The 15,725-nt window shown below is 41.2% G+C and overlaps 3 protein-coding genes across 8 annotated transcripts; 2 read left to right on the top strand and 1 right to left on the bottom strand.

The window, feature by feature from the left end:
* Window positions 1-857: 857 nt before the first annotated feature.
* LOC108044564 (putative oxidoreductase GLYR1 homolog) lies at window positions 858-6,271 on the top strand. Of its 2 annotated transcripts, none has more exons than XM_017123617.2 (9): window positions 858-1,154; window positions 1,520-1,556; window positions 2,411-2,493; window positions 2,549-3,407; window positions 3,465-3,575; window positions 4,258-4,528; window positions 4,603-4,689; window positions 4,755-4,844; window positions 4,952-6,271. In XM_017123617.2, the coding sequence occupies exons 1-9, from the start codon at window positions 1,075-1,077 to the stop codon at window positions 5,149-5,151; spliced, it is 1,818 nt and encodes a 605-aa protein (XP_016979106.2). In that variant the 5' UTR covers window positions 858-1,074; the 3' UTR covers window positions 5,152-6,271. The 2 variants fall into 2 exon arrangements, with proteins under 2 accessions (XP_016979106.2, XP_016979105.2); XM_017123616.2 differs by having other exon boundaries at window positions 4,600-4,689.
* Window positions 6,272-7,207: 936 nt separating this feature from the next.
* LOC108044556 (translocation protein SEC62) lies at window positions 7,208-11,015 on the top strand. 2 transcript variants are annotated; one of them, XM_017123607.2, is made up of 4 exons: window positions 7,208-7,355; window positions 8,512-9,321; window positions 9,386-9,693; window positions 10,276-11,015. In XM_017123607.2, the coding sequence occupies exons 1-4, from the start codon at window positions 7,320-7,322 to the stop codon at window positions 10,367-10,369; spliced, it is 1,248 nt and encodes a 415-aa protein (XP_016979096.1). In that variant the 5' UTR covers window positions 7,208-7,319; the 3' UTR covers window positions 10,370-11,015. The 2 variants fall into 2 exon arrangements, with proteins under 2 accessions (XP_016979096.1, XP_016979095.1); XM_017123606.2 differs by lacking the exon at window positions 7,208-7,355 and adding an exon at window positions 8,148-8,344.
* Window positions 11,016-11,131: 116 nt separating this feature from the next.
* On the bottom strand, window positions 11,132-15,554 carry LOC108044555. Of its 4 annotated transcripts, XM_017123604.2 has the most exons (3): window positions 13,436-13,488; window positions 11,533-13,379; window positions 11,132-11,480 (listed from the first exon to the last, which is right to left on the bottom strand). In XM_017123604.2, the coding sequence occupies exons 1-3, from the start codon at window positions 13,469-13,471 to the stop codon at window positions 11,165-11,167; spliced, it is 2,199 nt and encodes a 732-aa protein (XP_016979093.1). In that variant the 5' UTR covers window positions 13,472-13,488; the 3' UTR covers window positions 11,132-11,164. The 4 variants fall into 4 exon arrangements, with proteins under 4 accessions (XP_016979093.1, XP_016979091.1, XP_016979092.1 ...); XM_017123602.1 differs by having other exon boundaries at window positions 11,533-15,554; XM_017123603.1 differs by having other exon boundaries at window positions 11,132-11,471; window positions 11,533-15,554.
* Between the last annotated feature and the right edge of the window lie 171 nt (window positions 15,555-15,725).

The raw sequence follows: 15,725 nt of genomic DNA, 5'->3' as shown, positions 1-15,725 counted from the left end.
TCACGCTTAAATTATATTTTGAAAATATCTCAAAACATATTTAAAATAAAACAAGAAAACAAGCTAACTTCGTCCAGCCGAAGTTTATGTTCTGATGCAGCTGTTACAAAAATTAAATAATCTATATTTCGATTTCGATGCTTAAAAACAATGAAGCTAAATGATATTGTCGTCCGACTTTTATGAAAAGTAAAACCGTAATTCTAAAATTGTTAAAAAAAACTATAATATGAAATCCCTCTGTAAGGATATAAACATTTTTCAACTTATTTTTCTTTCAAGGGTATTTTATATAACCTTTACGAAAGTTTTGTTTTACAATAACAAGAAATTATGATAATGTATCGTTATTTTATTTTCGCTTATGAAAATAGGTCTAGTAATTAAAAACTAAGTCATAATGATACTCTTAGAGCTACAATCTTACATATTGAAGACGTTGAAATTAAAAATGTTTTTTTTTTTACTTTTGTTTTTAAATGAAGTTCCAAAATAAAAAAAAATGTAAGTCTTTAAACCATTAGTTTCAAAGATAATATTGATTATTATAAAATTTAACAATTTTAGTCAACACAAATGACATTTAGTAAAATTTTATATATTGAAAGATCTAGTTCCTCTTTCTTTAATTCTGTTTCTGATATTCAATGATTAGTGCACAAAAATACAACTCATAATAGGTTGATTCATTTTTATTTTTGAAAGACCCATAAAAATAATAATTTGTTAATAAATATAAGAACTAAATTCGTACCGAATTTAGCATTTTAGTCAAGTTGGCAGCCCGTTTGTGTGACGTGACAATGCTGCCCCTTTCCAACACTAGCCGATAGCCAGTCAAAATGGCGCCCGCCAGCTATCGTATTATCCGAGCAAATACTATCGGTTAGGCAGCGCATCACACACACAAAGCGAAAAAAAGAAAAATACGGGTGACTTGCTAGCAAATATATCCGAAATTCACTGACCCCCGACGCCGAGATTTGTGCTCCGACCAAGATAAACATAAGTTCGTGTGCTCCGTCCGCCCAAGCCAGCAAAATAACCAAGTTCAACATACGCCTTGACAACATAATGTCAAAGAACAAAAAACTGTCGCTGTCGGGCGGCGATACGGCGGAGAAATTTATTTACAAACCCAAGGATCTGATATGGTAAGCCAGGACGAAGGACCCCCAAAGATTTCCGTGATTCCCCAACTCTTGCTGACCCAAGAAACCAAAGCAAACACATAACCTCAATCGTGCACCGTTGGCGCTCCAAAAAAAAGCAGTGAAGTGTGCATAAAAAAGCAATTAGCGTTGGTTTTTCGACCGCCACGCAGGGCTTTACCCATAGAGTTCCAACAAAAATGGAGCTAATACGAGTTACATGTGTAAATTCCGGGCGGCGACGTCGACATCTCTGCGTTGGCGCTTTTTCGCCGCGCGCGCCTTTTTTGTGCGGCTATAATATGACCCAATACGAACTTCCCCCAGTCCTCTAATAGACTTTCCTAATAGCATTTCCTTTATTCCAGGGCCAAAATGAAGGGCTTCACTCCGTGGCCGGGAATGGTAAGCGATCGCAATGTTTACGCCGCGTCGACGTCGCGTCGCTGCCGAATCCTCTGCCATGTTGTTGTGTTTGTTTTCGACTGTACTTTTCCATGGCTCTGCCGGCGTCTCTGCTGGCGTCTCTGCCAACGGCCACGCACTTGCACACGCTTTGTTGTTGCTGCCGGCGGACTGGAAATGGTCTCCTCTTGAATGGGGCCGCTATCGGGGGCTATAGGCCATAGCTTTCGATCGTGTACAGCCGCAAGAAGGCAGCATGTAATGGAAGAGGAGGAGGAGAGCGAGTAAATTGAAGCGCGTCGACGGGCGGAGAGCATGGATTTTAAACAGGCGTTGCCAAGGATATTTTCCTGCAAAGAACACTCGATCAAGTTTAGTGAACAGTTTGTGCCTATTTGTTTTTAATTATAAATCCTTCTGTTAGACCTTTGATACCAATTGGTTTTTTATAATTTGTTAAGCAAAGAGAACATACTACTTTGTAGTTCATCATTTAAGTGAACAATTCAGTTTTAAAAAATGTGTTTTTCATTTATTAGTTTAAAACTAGTTTTTATAACTTCATACTTCCAAATAAGCATTGTGAAAAATGATATATTTATTTTTTAATTTCACTGATGAGTATTGAAAGACAAGTACATTTTAAAAATAATCAAAAAATGTTATTTTAAATCTTTGAGAAATTAATATTTTTCTAATTGCGTTAACTTTTTCAAAGATTGTGAGACTCAAATTTGTTATTTATCATATAATAATTTTATGAAATGTAAACTTTAAATATTTAAGTTTCGCCAAATTTGATCCATCTCGGAAGAGTAACTAAAGTAAGTTTTAATAACCATGACTCCCTATAGATTGTCGAGCCACCCCTTGATCTGCTTAGCCAGCAACGCCGGGCGAATACCAAGTGCGTGTTTTTCTTCGGATCGAGGAATTTGTGAGTAAAACTGGAAAAACACAAGTGAGCTAAAATAATATGTGATTCTCATTAGTGCTTGGATTGAGGAGAACAACATTAAGCCCTTCGAAGGGCCCTGGAAGGATGAACTGGCCAAGGTGAGCAAGCCCGCTGCATTCCGGCACGCCATGACGGACATCGAAAAGTATATTGACGACCCCGCCGAGGTAGACGAGCAGGTCAACAAAAGCTGCGGTGCGCCCAATCACGCCACCGAAGCCGATTTCGACAAGATCCGGGATGGCCTAGACAGCGAGGAGAATATGGGAGACGAGGCAGCCGCCGATGGCAACAACGGAGTGGTGGCCCATGTGGTGGGCAGCCCTGATGAGGGCGAGGGCTTGGATGTGGAAAACAATGCAGATTCCTCGGCGTCACCCGCGACGACACCGGCGGCCACAACGAAGACAAGTGCCAAGCGGACGCCTAAGGCTAAGTCCGTGGCCGCCGTGTCGGTCAAGTCGGCCAAGGGATCGGCGACCAAATCCGCACAGAAACGGCGCATCTCCGCGCAACAGACCCCCAGTGGGACATCGAATGCCAAGCGAGGAAGGCGGGCTGCCTCCGGAGAAGCAGTGCGGGATGCCGGAATTGACGGCGCTAGCTCCACTCCCACGGCCAGACGTCGGGTCGAGACTGACGCACTGTTGGCCTCGCTGGCAGCCAAGCGGGCACCTAATGCAATTGCACTGCTCGACCGACCGGTGGTCACTCGGCCAGAGACCCAGGTCATCGACATGAGCTCGCGTTCTAACACGCTGGCCGATCGCGAAATCGTGCCCTCAGAGCAAACTTTCGGCTTTCTGGGTCTTGGCATGATGGGATCGACCATAGTCAAGGACTTAATATACACGGGGCACAAGGTTGTGGTTTGGAACCGCACCATCGACAAGGTGAGTGTCCACGGAAGTAAAATGAAAGCTAAAACTTATGACATTTGCGTTCTTTAGTGCCAGCCCTTTGCGGAGGCCGGTGCCGAGGTTAAAGACACTCCAATGGATGTGGTAGAGGCGGCCGACGTTATCTTCTGCTGTGTGTCGGATCCCAAGGGCGCTAAGGATGTAAGTCAAAAATTCATATTAATTCTGGGTATTATGTGGAAAAGAAAATACGTGGTAATGACAAATTTAAAAATGTCTTTCTTTGAGTAACTTTATTTTCATTATACCCCGGCAGCGGGTGTATCCGTTCAAATATTGTGTATCGCAAATTTAACCGAAAATTTCAACATCAAATTTTCAGAAATAAGATTTTGGCTTTTTCACAATCTTACGATATACAAAGTAGCTGCGATAGAAAATATCAATAAATTGTTAAGTTGCACAATTAAAAAAATATGTTTTCTATTTTACATAAAGAAAGATCTAACAATGTATGAAAATTCACAAAACTTCTTTGCCTTTAATTAACTTGTATTAACTCGTGGAAGAGAGAAAAAATTGTTTTATTTATGACGTTATTAATATATATATTCTTATTAGAAACAAGGCTTTGAAAATGCATAATACATTTACATTTTCACATATATTTCAGTCAAATTTGTCTTATGCTCTTTGTAGTTGGCTCAATAAAATCACGTTCTCTTAGCATGAGAAAGGTTGTTGAAAGCTGAATAAATTTAACTTAAATTAAAATACAAAAGAATGGGGAAATACGATGTGGAATAACTTAACTGCCGACGAAAACCTTGAGGTGGTGTTATTCAACTCTCGTTAATAATATACTCTTCTTATCTGTGCTCAGCTCGTGTTTGGCAACTGTGGCGTTCTGCAGCTGAAGGATTTAAACAATAAGGCCTACGTGGAAATGTCTACCATTGATCCGGACACCTCGTTGGATATTGGTGAGGGTATCAAGCAGTGCAACGGTCGTTATCTGGAGGCACAAATTCACGGATCGCGACAAGAGGCAGCGGATGGCATGCTCATCATCCTCGCCGGTGGCGATCGCTCAGTGTTCGAGGAGTGCCACTCGTGTTTCAAGACCATCGCAAAGAACACATTCTTCTTAGGGAGTAAGTGCAGAATAGTCCAATGATATTTTCGACAGAACAATTTATTAAATTTGTCCTTTGTTCACATCTAGCAGATATCGGTAATGCCTGTAAAGTGAACCTAATTTTGCAAACCATTTTGGGAGTGAGTCTGGTCGGGCTGGCTGAGGCGTTAGCACTTGGTAAGTTTGATATTCTGATGTTTCTAAGGGTTTCTTAAATTATAACGTATATATTTTCTTTGCAGCTGATCGTTTTTCAATTTCGTTAAATGATATAATAGACATTTTCGATTTGACATCAATGAAATCACCGATGCTGCTGGCCAAGGGCAAAGGTATGTCTAAAACCAATTCCATGCCGATGAACTAGGCTATTCGGTTTACTGAAATACTTTTAAAACTGAGGTACAATTTAAATATATTATATCTATTTTTCTTGCAGAAATGGCCAAGGGCGATTTCAATCCGCAGCAGCCTTTGAGCCACATGCAACGCGACTTGCGTTTGGTGCTAAACATGGCGGAGAATCTGGACCAGTCCATGCCCGTCACCAGCATCACCAACGAGGTGTTCAAGCACACCAAGCGCTTGGGTTACAGTGAACACGATTCGAGCGCCGTATTCGTAAGATCCAGATTTTAACATTTAGTTAACACGACTAACGTTTAAACTATATTTTATCATTTAGTTTAAAGCGTACACCGAACAGAACAGAACCGACACTGACCAACACAAAAACACAACCGTAACACATAACCCTCACTTACCCACCAACCTACCCAAACTGACAGAGGCGTTCGATCGCAAGGCACACAGATTGGCTCAAGCCGTTGGCCACGTTTGTATGTCCTTTCGGTTGGCAGCGCCATCCTAACCTTTCGTATCTTTCCCAATCTCCCCACATGTAAAGCGTAAATTGCAAAACGGCTTGCCGATTCGAGTTGAATCGCCGACAATCATCTCTGGTCTACCCGGTCTGACCTCGTCGTCCTGCCTGAGTCGCAGGAGCCAATAAAGTGTGCTGGGAGAGGGTGTTCAAGAGCTGGCGCATGAAGAACTTACCCTTTCCTAGATCCCTTTAATGAATTGTGCATTATACGGCTTTAAAAAGTTTTATTGTATCTTTTAACGGGTGAAACGCAATCCCAGAGAGGAGGAAGGGAGGGGAGCCGTGTTTCTGATTTCCTGTATTTAAAATGTTGCTTCCCAAATATTATTTAACGTTTGTGCATACATAATTTTAAAATGTATAAAATACCGCATCCGAATTAAATGTACAAAGCATACTTGTAAAACACAATTCACAATGTAGAATACCAAACTGAGCATGGTCCCCGAATGTATCGACCCGACTTCCCCTCATTGTGCTTTTACTCCAATCTTATATTTTCATGTATACATTTACACATTTTTTCTAAGAATAAAGAGTAAGCTTAACGATCATACAGATTTAAATTGCAGTCATATTTGGCGTGGCGGTAACAACAGATTGGTTTAGTTTTAGTTTTCCTTTATACAACAACAAGACACAAACTGACACGGAAAACAAAACAGAACACACTACAACAGAAAAAAAAACAATATCTACAACTGGATGCAAACAAAATAGCGTAAACTTTGATCGCTCCATTGGCGAGGGTCATTATTAATAATAATAATAAGAATATATAATAAATAATATATTTTACTTATTATTTAGTCTGTATTTTGTTGTCAAACAAAGATTAATAAAAAGATAATTTTAATAGAGGATGTAAGGAAATTATATTGTTTGAGTTTACATTGGCATTTGCTCGACTTAAAAATAAAACTAGATTATATCGGGTGATTTAATGTGAAAAATGTGACTGCAATCCAACTATTTTTAATTGTATTTACTTTGTTTAAATAAATTAGAAAAGGTATTAAAAACCATTTCGCAATAGTTGAAAAACGGCAAATGAAAGTTCTTTTTGCCTTGCAGTTTCTAACAAATTTATTTTTATTTATTTATATCAATATATTCATTGGGTTATGAGATATCTTTGTAGAGGTTTTGTTGCTCCTTATGGTCATCTTCTGACCCTTGTACTTGAATAAAAGGATTTTTTTATTTTTGGAATCCCTTTTTAAAGCACGTCGTACTTTTTGCAGATTTTAATAAAAGATTCGGTTACGAAGTGGCTTAAACTGAAGGCCTGACGTGTCTTTATATTTGTTTTGGTTTTACCAAGACTTCTTTTTATATTAAAATTAAAACCCAACAAAATCATGAAAATGTTTTCAAAGTCAAGTCCAGCTTGATGCTCGAATCCTATGGCAAGGCCAATACATAAATTAAAAAATATATATTCAGAAAATATGAAATACGAGTTATATTGAAAAGAATTGTGAAAAAGCAATAATAATAATTATCGAATAAGTGGCTAATGCTTGAACTTGCCTGAGAAAAGAATTGGTGAAAAGTTCGTAAATTACTAGTTTTTGTTTGTTTTACTGGCTCTGGCCTTTATGATGTTTTTGCTATTTTCAGTTCGAAATATCAGAGGGTGAACTAGAAATTCCTGGACCGGATGGCTATGTATGCCTCAAAACAATCGAGTCAAATTTGATAAATTTCCCCGCTTTTTTAGATCAAGTGATTAATCGATGGTTGCCAAGAAGTCATCGATGTTGACAAATTTCTGGAAACATCGATAGTACCGAACCAACATCGATATTTGTTCCATCTCTAACGTCTATGTTTATGTGGTGCGTGTGTGGCAGAATTATTATCAAAATTATTGAAATCAATCAAATTCGAGTCAGCAGTTCATCGCACTAAATCGAAAATGTCGGAAAAGAAGCGCACCCGTCGTCGCAAGGATGTAAGTGCATAGAGGTTTCAATTGGACAGCCTCATTGAGAAGGCGCTTGTGTGGGTGCCACAGTCCAATTGGCATGCCGAAAGTGTTTGTTTTTTGTTTTGATAAAAAAAGAGGAAAAAAACGTGAACGCAGAAAAAAGAAACTTAAAACGAATCGCTGATATGCGAGATCACACGGAGCATATGTTTATATGTATATGTGGGGGGCAAGTTCATTGCTGGCCGTGTTTTACGTTTGACAACCCCGAAACTCGCCCCCCGCCCGCAAACATCTATAATTAGCTGCTTGTGGAAAATCTCTTGACTGCGTATTTAGCACGGTCTGGATATTTCAGCTTATTTACTTTTCGATCAATTAACTCAACAAAAATTAAAACAGCTGAGCTTGTAGGCTTTTATCCATCTGGCAACCCTGTAAGCCCGTCTTGTAAGCCGATCTTACTCTCCCGTTCTCGTGTTCTCTCGCTCTTTCATTACCCACACATGTCAGGTGCAGCCCCACTTATCAGCTGCTCTGGTTGTTGTTGTTGGGGAAAGTTTGAGTACGCGTGCTTACTGCCCACAGGCGGGGATCCAGAGGGGGCCCCCTAGAAAGTTTCAAAAACATGTACACGTAATGGCAAACAATATTTTAAGGAATTTCCTTGCTTAAAAATTGCACCATTTAAATTAAAAGAACTTCAACATCCCCTTTACTTTTGCTCCTAATCCGCCCCTGCTTCTATCCATGTAATGGTGTGCGCCTGTGTTTGTTTTGTTGTGGTGATCGCCAGCTCGTTTGACCAGAGTCAAGATTTCAATACTTTCTATACTCTCGGAGCGAGTGCAACACGTCACGACCAAGAAAATCTACTGCCGATTCCAGACTAGTTTTTCGTTTTATTAAGTTTGCAGTATTAAGGAATATTCTTAAGTCGCAAAATGAGCGGCGAGGAGGAGTATTTCGAAGAGGAGGAGGAGCAGGAGCAGGAGATTTACGACGATGGCACGGTACTTGGCAAAACCCCACGTATAATAAAGCCATCTCAACGGCCTTAGTGTGACGAATACGAAATTGGTGTCGTGGCCTATATTCGCCTGTAGACCCCATCGAACCAATTGATCGTGAAAGTGAGTTTCTGACCTAAATTTCCAACTCTTTTCTTTTCTTTATATAGGAGTACACCGAACCGGGTGCCCAGAAGGTGGACAAGCCCTCGAAGGACGAGAAGAACGTGGCTAAGTGGCTGAAGAAAAACGTCAAGACGAAGAAGACTAAGTTCCTGAGCCACATCGTCGAGTACTTTACCTCCAGCAAGGCAATCGATGCTCTGATGAAATCTAAGTTCGCCGAGGGCAGCAGCCCGCTCTTCACCACCCGTGAGCAGGTGATCGAGTTTCTGGACGTGATGCTGGAGCACAAGTTCTTCCATCGCGCTAAGAAGGTTCCCGTCACGCTGGAGGAGATCAGGGGCAAGTCAAGTGGCGACAAGAAGGGAGACAAGGACAAGAACCAGGAAAAAGAGAAGGACAAGGCAAAGGACGACAAGAAGGACACCGATCCTGAGGCCGAAAATGGTCAGGGCGACGGAGGCGCCTCTGGCAACGAAAAAGAAAAGAAAGAGAAGAAGAAGCGCAAGATCCGCCTGGACATGCATCCCGAGCAGATCTTCGTAGATGGCTCCGAAGCGTACGTGTGGATCTACGACCCCATTCCGCTGCACTACTGGATATTCGGCTTCATCCTGCTGCTGGGAGCCGTGGGCATTTGCCTGTTCCCCCTGTGGCCACCACTGCTACGTAAGGGTGTATACTATCTCTCCGTTGCGGCGGCCGGCTTCCTTGTCTTCATTCTGGCTCTGACCGTGGTGCGTCTTATTGTGTTCACTATCGTATGGGCATTAACCGGTGGCAAGCTGCACTTCTGGATCTTCCCCAATCTGACCGAGGATGTGGGCTTCTTCGCCTCTTTCTGGCCGCTTTATGAGGTTTGTTTTGACATAATAATTATTTGCTAGTAAACATACTAACCTCTATTTTGGATAACAATAGAGCAACTATAACAGTGAGGCAAATAGCTCGTCCGCCAAGACCGACAAAAAGTCCAAATCAAAGGACAAGAAAAAGGAGAAGGACAGCGATGCCGAGGACACTGCCGTAGATGCGGATGGGGATGCTGATGGCGATGGTGATGTAGATGCGGAGGTATCCACACTAGAGCCAGAGAAAATCGAGCTGATCAAAGAACACGACACCGACATGGAGATCCGCAAGCGTCGCAAGGTGGGAGCCGATGAATACGAGGATGACGATGTCGACGAAGAGGATCCGCAGACGCAGCCCAAGGATTCCAAAGCTGGGTAAGAAGGATCCGCTCAGTTATGACTAGGATTCCTGCATTGTTGCTCGAATTTGTATTTATGATTTGTTTAATTTCTGTCGAGCTTTTTGTTTTGTTTTTTCTTTTGGAAAAAAACAATATTGAAAAGCGCAAGATACATACATTAACTCTAGCTTTTAACTGTAAACCTCTTTGTTCCTTAATAAATAATATTGTATGATTAAAATGCATTAATCCAATTTTTTGTTTGCGTTCATAACAATTTTATTTCGTTAACGGAGCATGTCATTTGTATATACATTTGTTTCGTGATCTGTGGAGGCTCATTTTATTGGTAAATGGTTATTAGAAAATTCATTTTAATGACCCATGTTGGACTTGTGGTGAAACTCGAGGTATTTTAAATATGATGTCAGATTTCGTTACGAAGTAAATAAAATCTGAAATCGTAAGTTCTCACATCAAAGCTTGAAGTATAAGCAGAGTAAGTTTTGCATCCTCTTTATTACATTTAACATCATACACATTGTTCTTACAGTACCATCTATACTTTAGATGAGCTCACATCGATTGTTAGTAATTCCCTCTTTTTTGCTTTCAGAACCCCACGCAACTCGGGATCCGACTCGGAGAGCTCTAGTAAAGATTATGAGATAATCAGTTCAAGTGAAGTGCAAAACGTTGCTGGCAACTAAGATGGAGAAACCACAATATATATTAATATTTAATGATCCACATCTAGCTAATTGATAAGACATAGAACAAAAACCACACATCAAGTACATCAGCATATACACGATTCCAAGTACAGCGAATTATTGTCCCACAAAAATACGATCGATGTCGTAGTTTCCGATCGCTGTTTTCCGAATCCGCTTTAAATGAACTTAAGTTTGAAGTTATACATTTAATATGTACGTAAGGCGTACAGACATGACACACAACATTTCCTAAATGCAACATTACGTTGACCCAGAGAATTATGGTTTTCTTAGGCCTTGTTCTGCCACGTACGTTCTCAAGCCCTTAAACAAACTAAATATTACTTATTTGTATTCCTATGTTTGTAAATGTATACAGTGGAGCACTGGGCGAGTGCAAGAAACGATTGCAATTGATAATAATCATAGCGAGTACGTAGATGTGAGCGCATACGTCTTTATGTGCATAAATATTTACTCTACATGTAATTAAAGCGAACTAACAACTTAAAGAAATTAGTAGTGTAACACGCAATTAACTATTATATAAATAAAGCTAGGCAATTCTGATCTGATGTGAGAGATATTTGAGCGTTTTTTAGTTCTTGCTCGAACGTTTTATTAAAAAATATACAACCTATTATTCGTTTTTGAACTGTCGTTTTGTGGGAGAAACCAAATATGGGTAATTCATTTGTTGTATTTTTAACAACATACTGACACCCAACATGCTTAACATGCTCATATAAACGAGTATAAAGAAAATATTCAAATTTTAATAACTAAAATTTACAATTCATCTATCACCACAGTTATTTGAAACCGTCTTCGTTTCTTGTGTGGAACTGTTATCAGCAAGTGATCTTTAGAATTTGCAACGAACCCTAGTGGGTCTTGGCTCTGCGATAAATCTCGGGGCTTTATGATCCTACTCCGACCAAAATGTTCCAATGGGTCGTAGACTGTGAGCTTGGCGAGAAGTTTCGTGCTCGAGGGAAAACCCACCAACCAGAAGAAAATTCGAGTTGATGGTTCATCATTTACCGTTTGAGGAGCAGCTATTAACGCCAGGGGATAATCTCGAATTGGTAGTGATCTAGAAGAGCTGTTTGTGGATTTATTACAAGGGAATTGGTATGAAGGGGCTCTCAACTTACGTATCCTTTGTTAAACTGCTGTAATACAGAAGGGACACAAAAGAGTTTCCTTTGGTGAGCAGGTCTCCGTCGAATGAGAACTGCTTCGGTAATCCTTCCACCACTCGATGAAAATATTCTTGCGGTAATCCATTCTGTTCACCTTTATGTTTATGACATCGATCGAAGTGGGAAGCGAATGTTTTAAATTTCAGGCGATCCATGCACATGTAAACAGGACATACATATTCTTCTTCCTCCGTTGATTCCAAAGGACCCTCAATAGATTCGCTTGGTTTGGCTAGTCCCAGAGAAATTACTTGCCAGTTTAGCGCTGGTAAACCTATATATTCAGTTGTTCTGTGCGTGATTTTTGGCTCCGAGGGTGCATCGGAATCAGTTTCTAACCCCGTAGAAATGTGGTTCGATTCAAAGTCACTAGAGGATGACGAGTTGGTAATGTTGGTTATAAGACGCAGTGGCTTTTGGAAGGGAACATTTTTTTGGGAATTGGTAATTAAAGTCGGCTCTAAAATACTTGTTAATGTGCTTGGTAGGGGAGCTTCGGAATTATCAACTTCAGTTTCTTTGGAAGGAGTTATACCTGCAGCGTGGCTGAAAACCTTTGTTCCTTTCGAAGAGTCATAAAAATCATCTCTTTTTGTTTTTGGGTTCAGTGACAAACTGTTCCGCAAAGAGTTTTGATCCTTTTCTTCTGTACTAGCCAATTTATTTGAAAATGGTTCCAAAAATTTTGAAACTGATGACGATTCAGTCGATGTTAGCAGTTTTATCGGCTTAGTCATCATTTTTTTGAGCTTCAATTGCAGCGAGTTGTCTATTTGTTTTCTTATTCTATCGCTCACTTTTGAAGATGTGAAATGGGGATCGGTTATGGGAACCACCTGATTGAAAAGAATTTGTGAAATTTCGCTCTCTTTTCTCGGATTTTGTTCCTTGAAATGATTGTCATCGATTTTTTTAATGACAGGGTTCTTGGGTATTATTCCCAAACTCTTTTCTTTGGGTTCTTTTCCTATACTTTCTAAATCTACTTTCGAAGTATTCCATTTCGTCCGTTCGTCTTGAGTGTTAAAAATATCCGACTGGGTAGGTTTATTACTATTCAAAAATAATGAGTTACCCTTAATTAGTTTTATTGGTTTTGCCTTTGCTTCTTCCTCTGCACTCATGTCCCAAAAAATATCCGACTGGGAGAACTTTTGATCATCGTATATGCTGGTAATAATTTCCTCCGTTTGAATCCTCTTTTTTTGTTGCATAAAGGATTCGTTGGGTTCTATCATTTCATTTGGTTGCATGTCAAATGACAATTCAAGTTCTTCGTACTGGATCTTGCGGCTTCGGTATTTTAGTGGATGGGCTGGCCAGACCGGTAGACAGGGATTTTTGCGTTTTTTTCGTTGCTTTATAGATCGGCTAAATCCTTTAGGAGTAGCAAGATGGGGAACCGGAGTTTCTGGTCCGCTTTCATCATCTGCAATTCCCGCTTTATCTCGGTGAGATTCCAGTTCGCTGGGATCAATGTCAGGCCTACGAAATTCGAAGAGCGACATGAAAGGTCGATCTGTAAGGCAACTTTCTTTTATGTAGCCTTTAACACCTTTACTCGTATCAACCAAGTCAATTACAAAGGACGCGATATGGAGCTTGGGGATGACAGCGCATACGTGGGAAACTGTCTCGAAGGTTTTGACCACACTCCAGGAGATTAACTGATCTTTATGCCTACATAATCTAAAACTGTTTACCGGTAAAAGCGCTTTGGTCAAATTCGCATCTCTGCCAGCCACTTTGTCTTCAACGGATTCCTTTTCTTTTCTACCAGAATTTGTACTTGATGGAACCTTTGTTACAGGCTGATTATTAACTATTAATGGCTTATTGCTCGGTTTTATCTTACTTTCCTTTCTTTCAGTTTGTATAATGTTGGGAACATGTCTTACACATTGATCAGTTTTGCAATGAGTTTGTGATGAGCTAGAATGCGAAAAAGAAATTCTTCGACCTTTTCTTTGAAATATTGTATGGATGGATTGCCTTTTTATATTGTTCCGCTTTGGAATTTGAATTCTTTTCTTGTTATCCATTTCTTCTTCGTAATTTTCTACCTTAGGAGATTTCATCTGCTCTATTGACTCTTTTTTTCCAGGAGTACCTCCTTTGTTATCTAGTTTCTGTCTTATTGCGTTTCCTTTTTGATTCTCATCTAGTTTTGTAGATTCGTCGAGCTTTTTATGAAATATATCTCCTTTCTTTATTATGGGATCCTCTACTTTTCGGTGGTTTCCACAACGGTCACACATTGTAGATATTGATTTGGACTTAACATGGCCTGAACACATTTTTTTTTCACTAGTTTTTGGTGAAGACCCGCCTATTCTATTGAAATCCCGTTCCGAGCTGGAACAACTTTGTGTTGTTGAGCATCGTTTGGAATAGTCTTGATGGGGCTTTGTTTTATTTAAAGAAAGTACAGTCTGATCAGTTGACACGTCACTTAAAAACGAATTTGTTTCTTGATCCTCGGTGGAATGGTTTTCAACTATGTGTTTATGGTTGAGCTGGTCCAAATCAGGGCCATTGCCATTCCGGGAGTTTCCGGATGAACTTTTGGTTATCCGTGAACGAAAAACATGATCCATAATGGAGGCAAAGATGGAGGATCTCTCTTCAGCTGGCTCCTCGGATTTTCCGGTCTCCTTTGCGTCGTTTTCTTGTCCAGTCTTCCGGAGAATGGAAGGATTGAAGGTGTCGCTGCTTAAGGTGCTATTTTTGCTAGAACTACTACCACCGATTTGGTTGATGGTCTTTATCAGATTTTTGCGAACCGCTTTCGGCATAAAGAAGCAAGGACGTTGGATACCTGATAAACTTCCGACCTCGGAATTTGAGGGGACTTTGGAAAGGGAAGGCGATGCCGAACCATAGCCACTTCTTAGTTGAAATTCCAAGGACTCGATGCGATTGTTGTGTAAATCCCTCCGTGGTTCAATGTACAACGAGTTGGGTCGATGGAGAAGGTAGCGAGCACTATTCACGACGAGGGCGTCTTCTGATGGACCCTCGTATTGGTCGAAGGGACAGAACTGGCTGGCCAGCTCGCTTTCGATGTCCAGCGAATCCCTGGACATCTGGGTGTTCAGGCCACCGCCCTTCTCTCTGTCTTCCAGCGACTTTTGACTGGCCAAGATGTTGGTCAGTACTTGGGCCAGTGGTGGCAGCGGACGACTTCTGTGGCAGCGTGGCGGACAAGAGCTATATCTGCTCCTCTTGGAGATGGCTCCTCCGGAGGTACTGGTAATGGGACTGGTCAACGGGATAAAGTTGCTGACAAAGAGATTGCTGTAGCTCTGGCGTTCGAAATTTTTGCGGACGAAAACGTCTTGGGCCATGGTAACCAGGTTTGGCATCTCCTTCCAAGGTGACCCCGATTGTGGAGGAGGACGTCGTGGCGGAGGTGGAGGCGAGGGCGGAGAAGGAGGCGAGGGCGGGGGCGAAGGCGAAGGCGAGGAAGGTGGTGGCGCTGTGGGCTCCTGCTGGCGTCGGGGCATCTTCTTTGGCTTCGAGTACAAGCCATGACGACCCGAATACAACTTGCTTTTTACCCCTTCGGCTCCACAATTACCTTTCTGTTCACCTATGGACAAGCCACCACACTTGACGCAGTTCGTCCGGCAACTGGTTCTGGCATTTGGTTTCCTGGCCTTAATGGCCACCTTCACCCGAGTCAGCTGACTCTTTTTGGACTGCTCCGCGCGACGTTGCTCCAGGAAAATCTTCTGGCGTTCGGCGGCCAGCTCTGCCTCCTCGTCGCTGGAGGATCTGTGTTCGGCCGGGGGACGTCTGGCCAATCCGCACACCTCGCAGAGCAGATGACGGTTCACCGGGACGTGGAGCATCGCTCGGGGCAGCTTCTCGCACAGGCACCACTCCCGCTGGCACGTGAGTCCGCTGGCCATGTTGTTCATGTACAACGAGTACAACTTGTAAAAGCGAAACATCAAAAGCGATCTATTTTGATTTTTCCGGGCAGCAATCAGGTCGACCAACTTCAGAAAAGTCAGTTGGGACAGGGTTTTTTGACAATTTTTGTCAGTATTGTTAACTTATTTTATTTCGTTTTTAAACATATCAAATAGAGGATTTCGAATTTATATAATTTATAACCTAAGAACTTGTTGCTGAAAAAT

This window comes from Drosophila rhopaloa, unplaced genomic scaffold, assembly GCF_018152115.1.
Source record: "Drosophila rhopaloa isolate 14029-0021.01 unplaced genomic scaffold, ASM1815211v1 contig_2, whole genome shotgun sequence".
Lineage (NCBI taxonomy): Eukaryota > Metazoa > Arthropoda > Insecta > Diptera > Drosophilidae > Drosophila > Drosophila rhopaloa.
The sequence above is the reverse complement of the archived record's forward strand: the minus strand, read 5'-3'. Positions and strand labels throughout refer to the sequence as shown.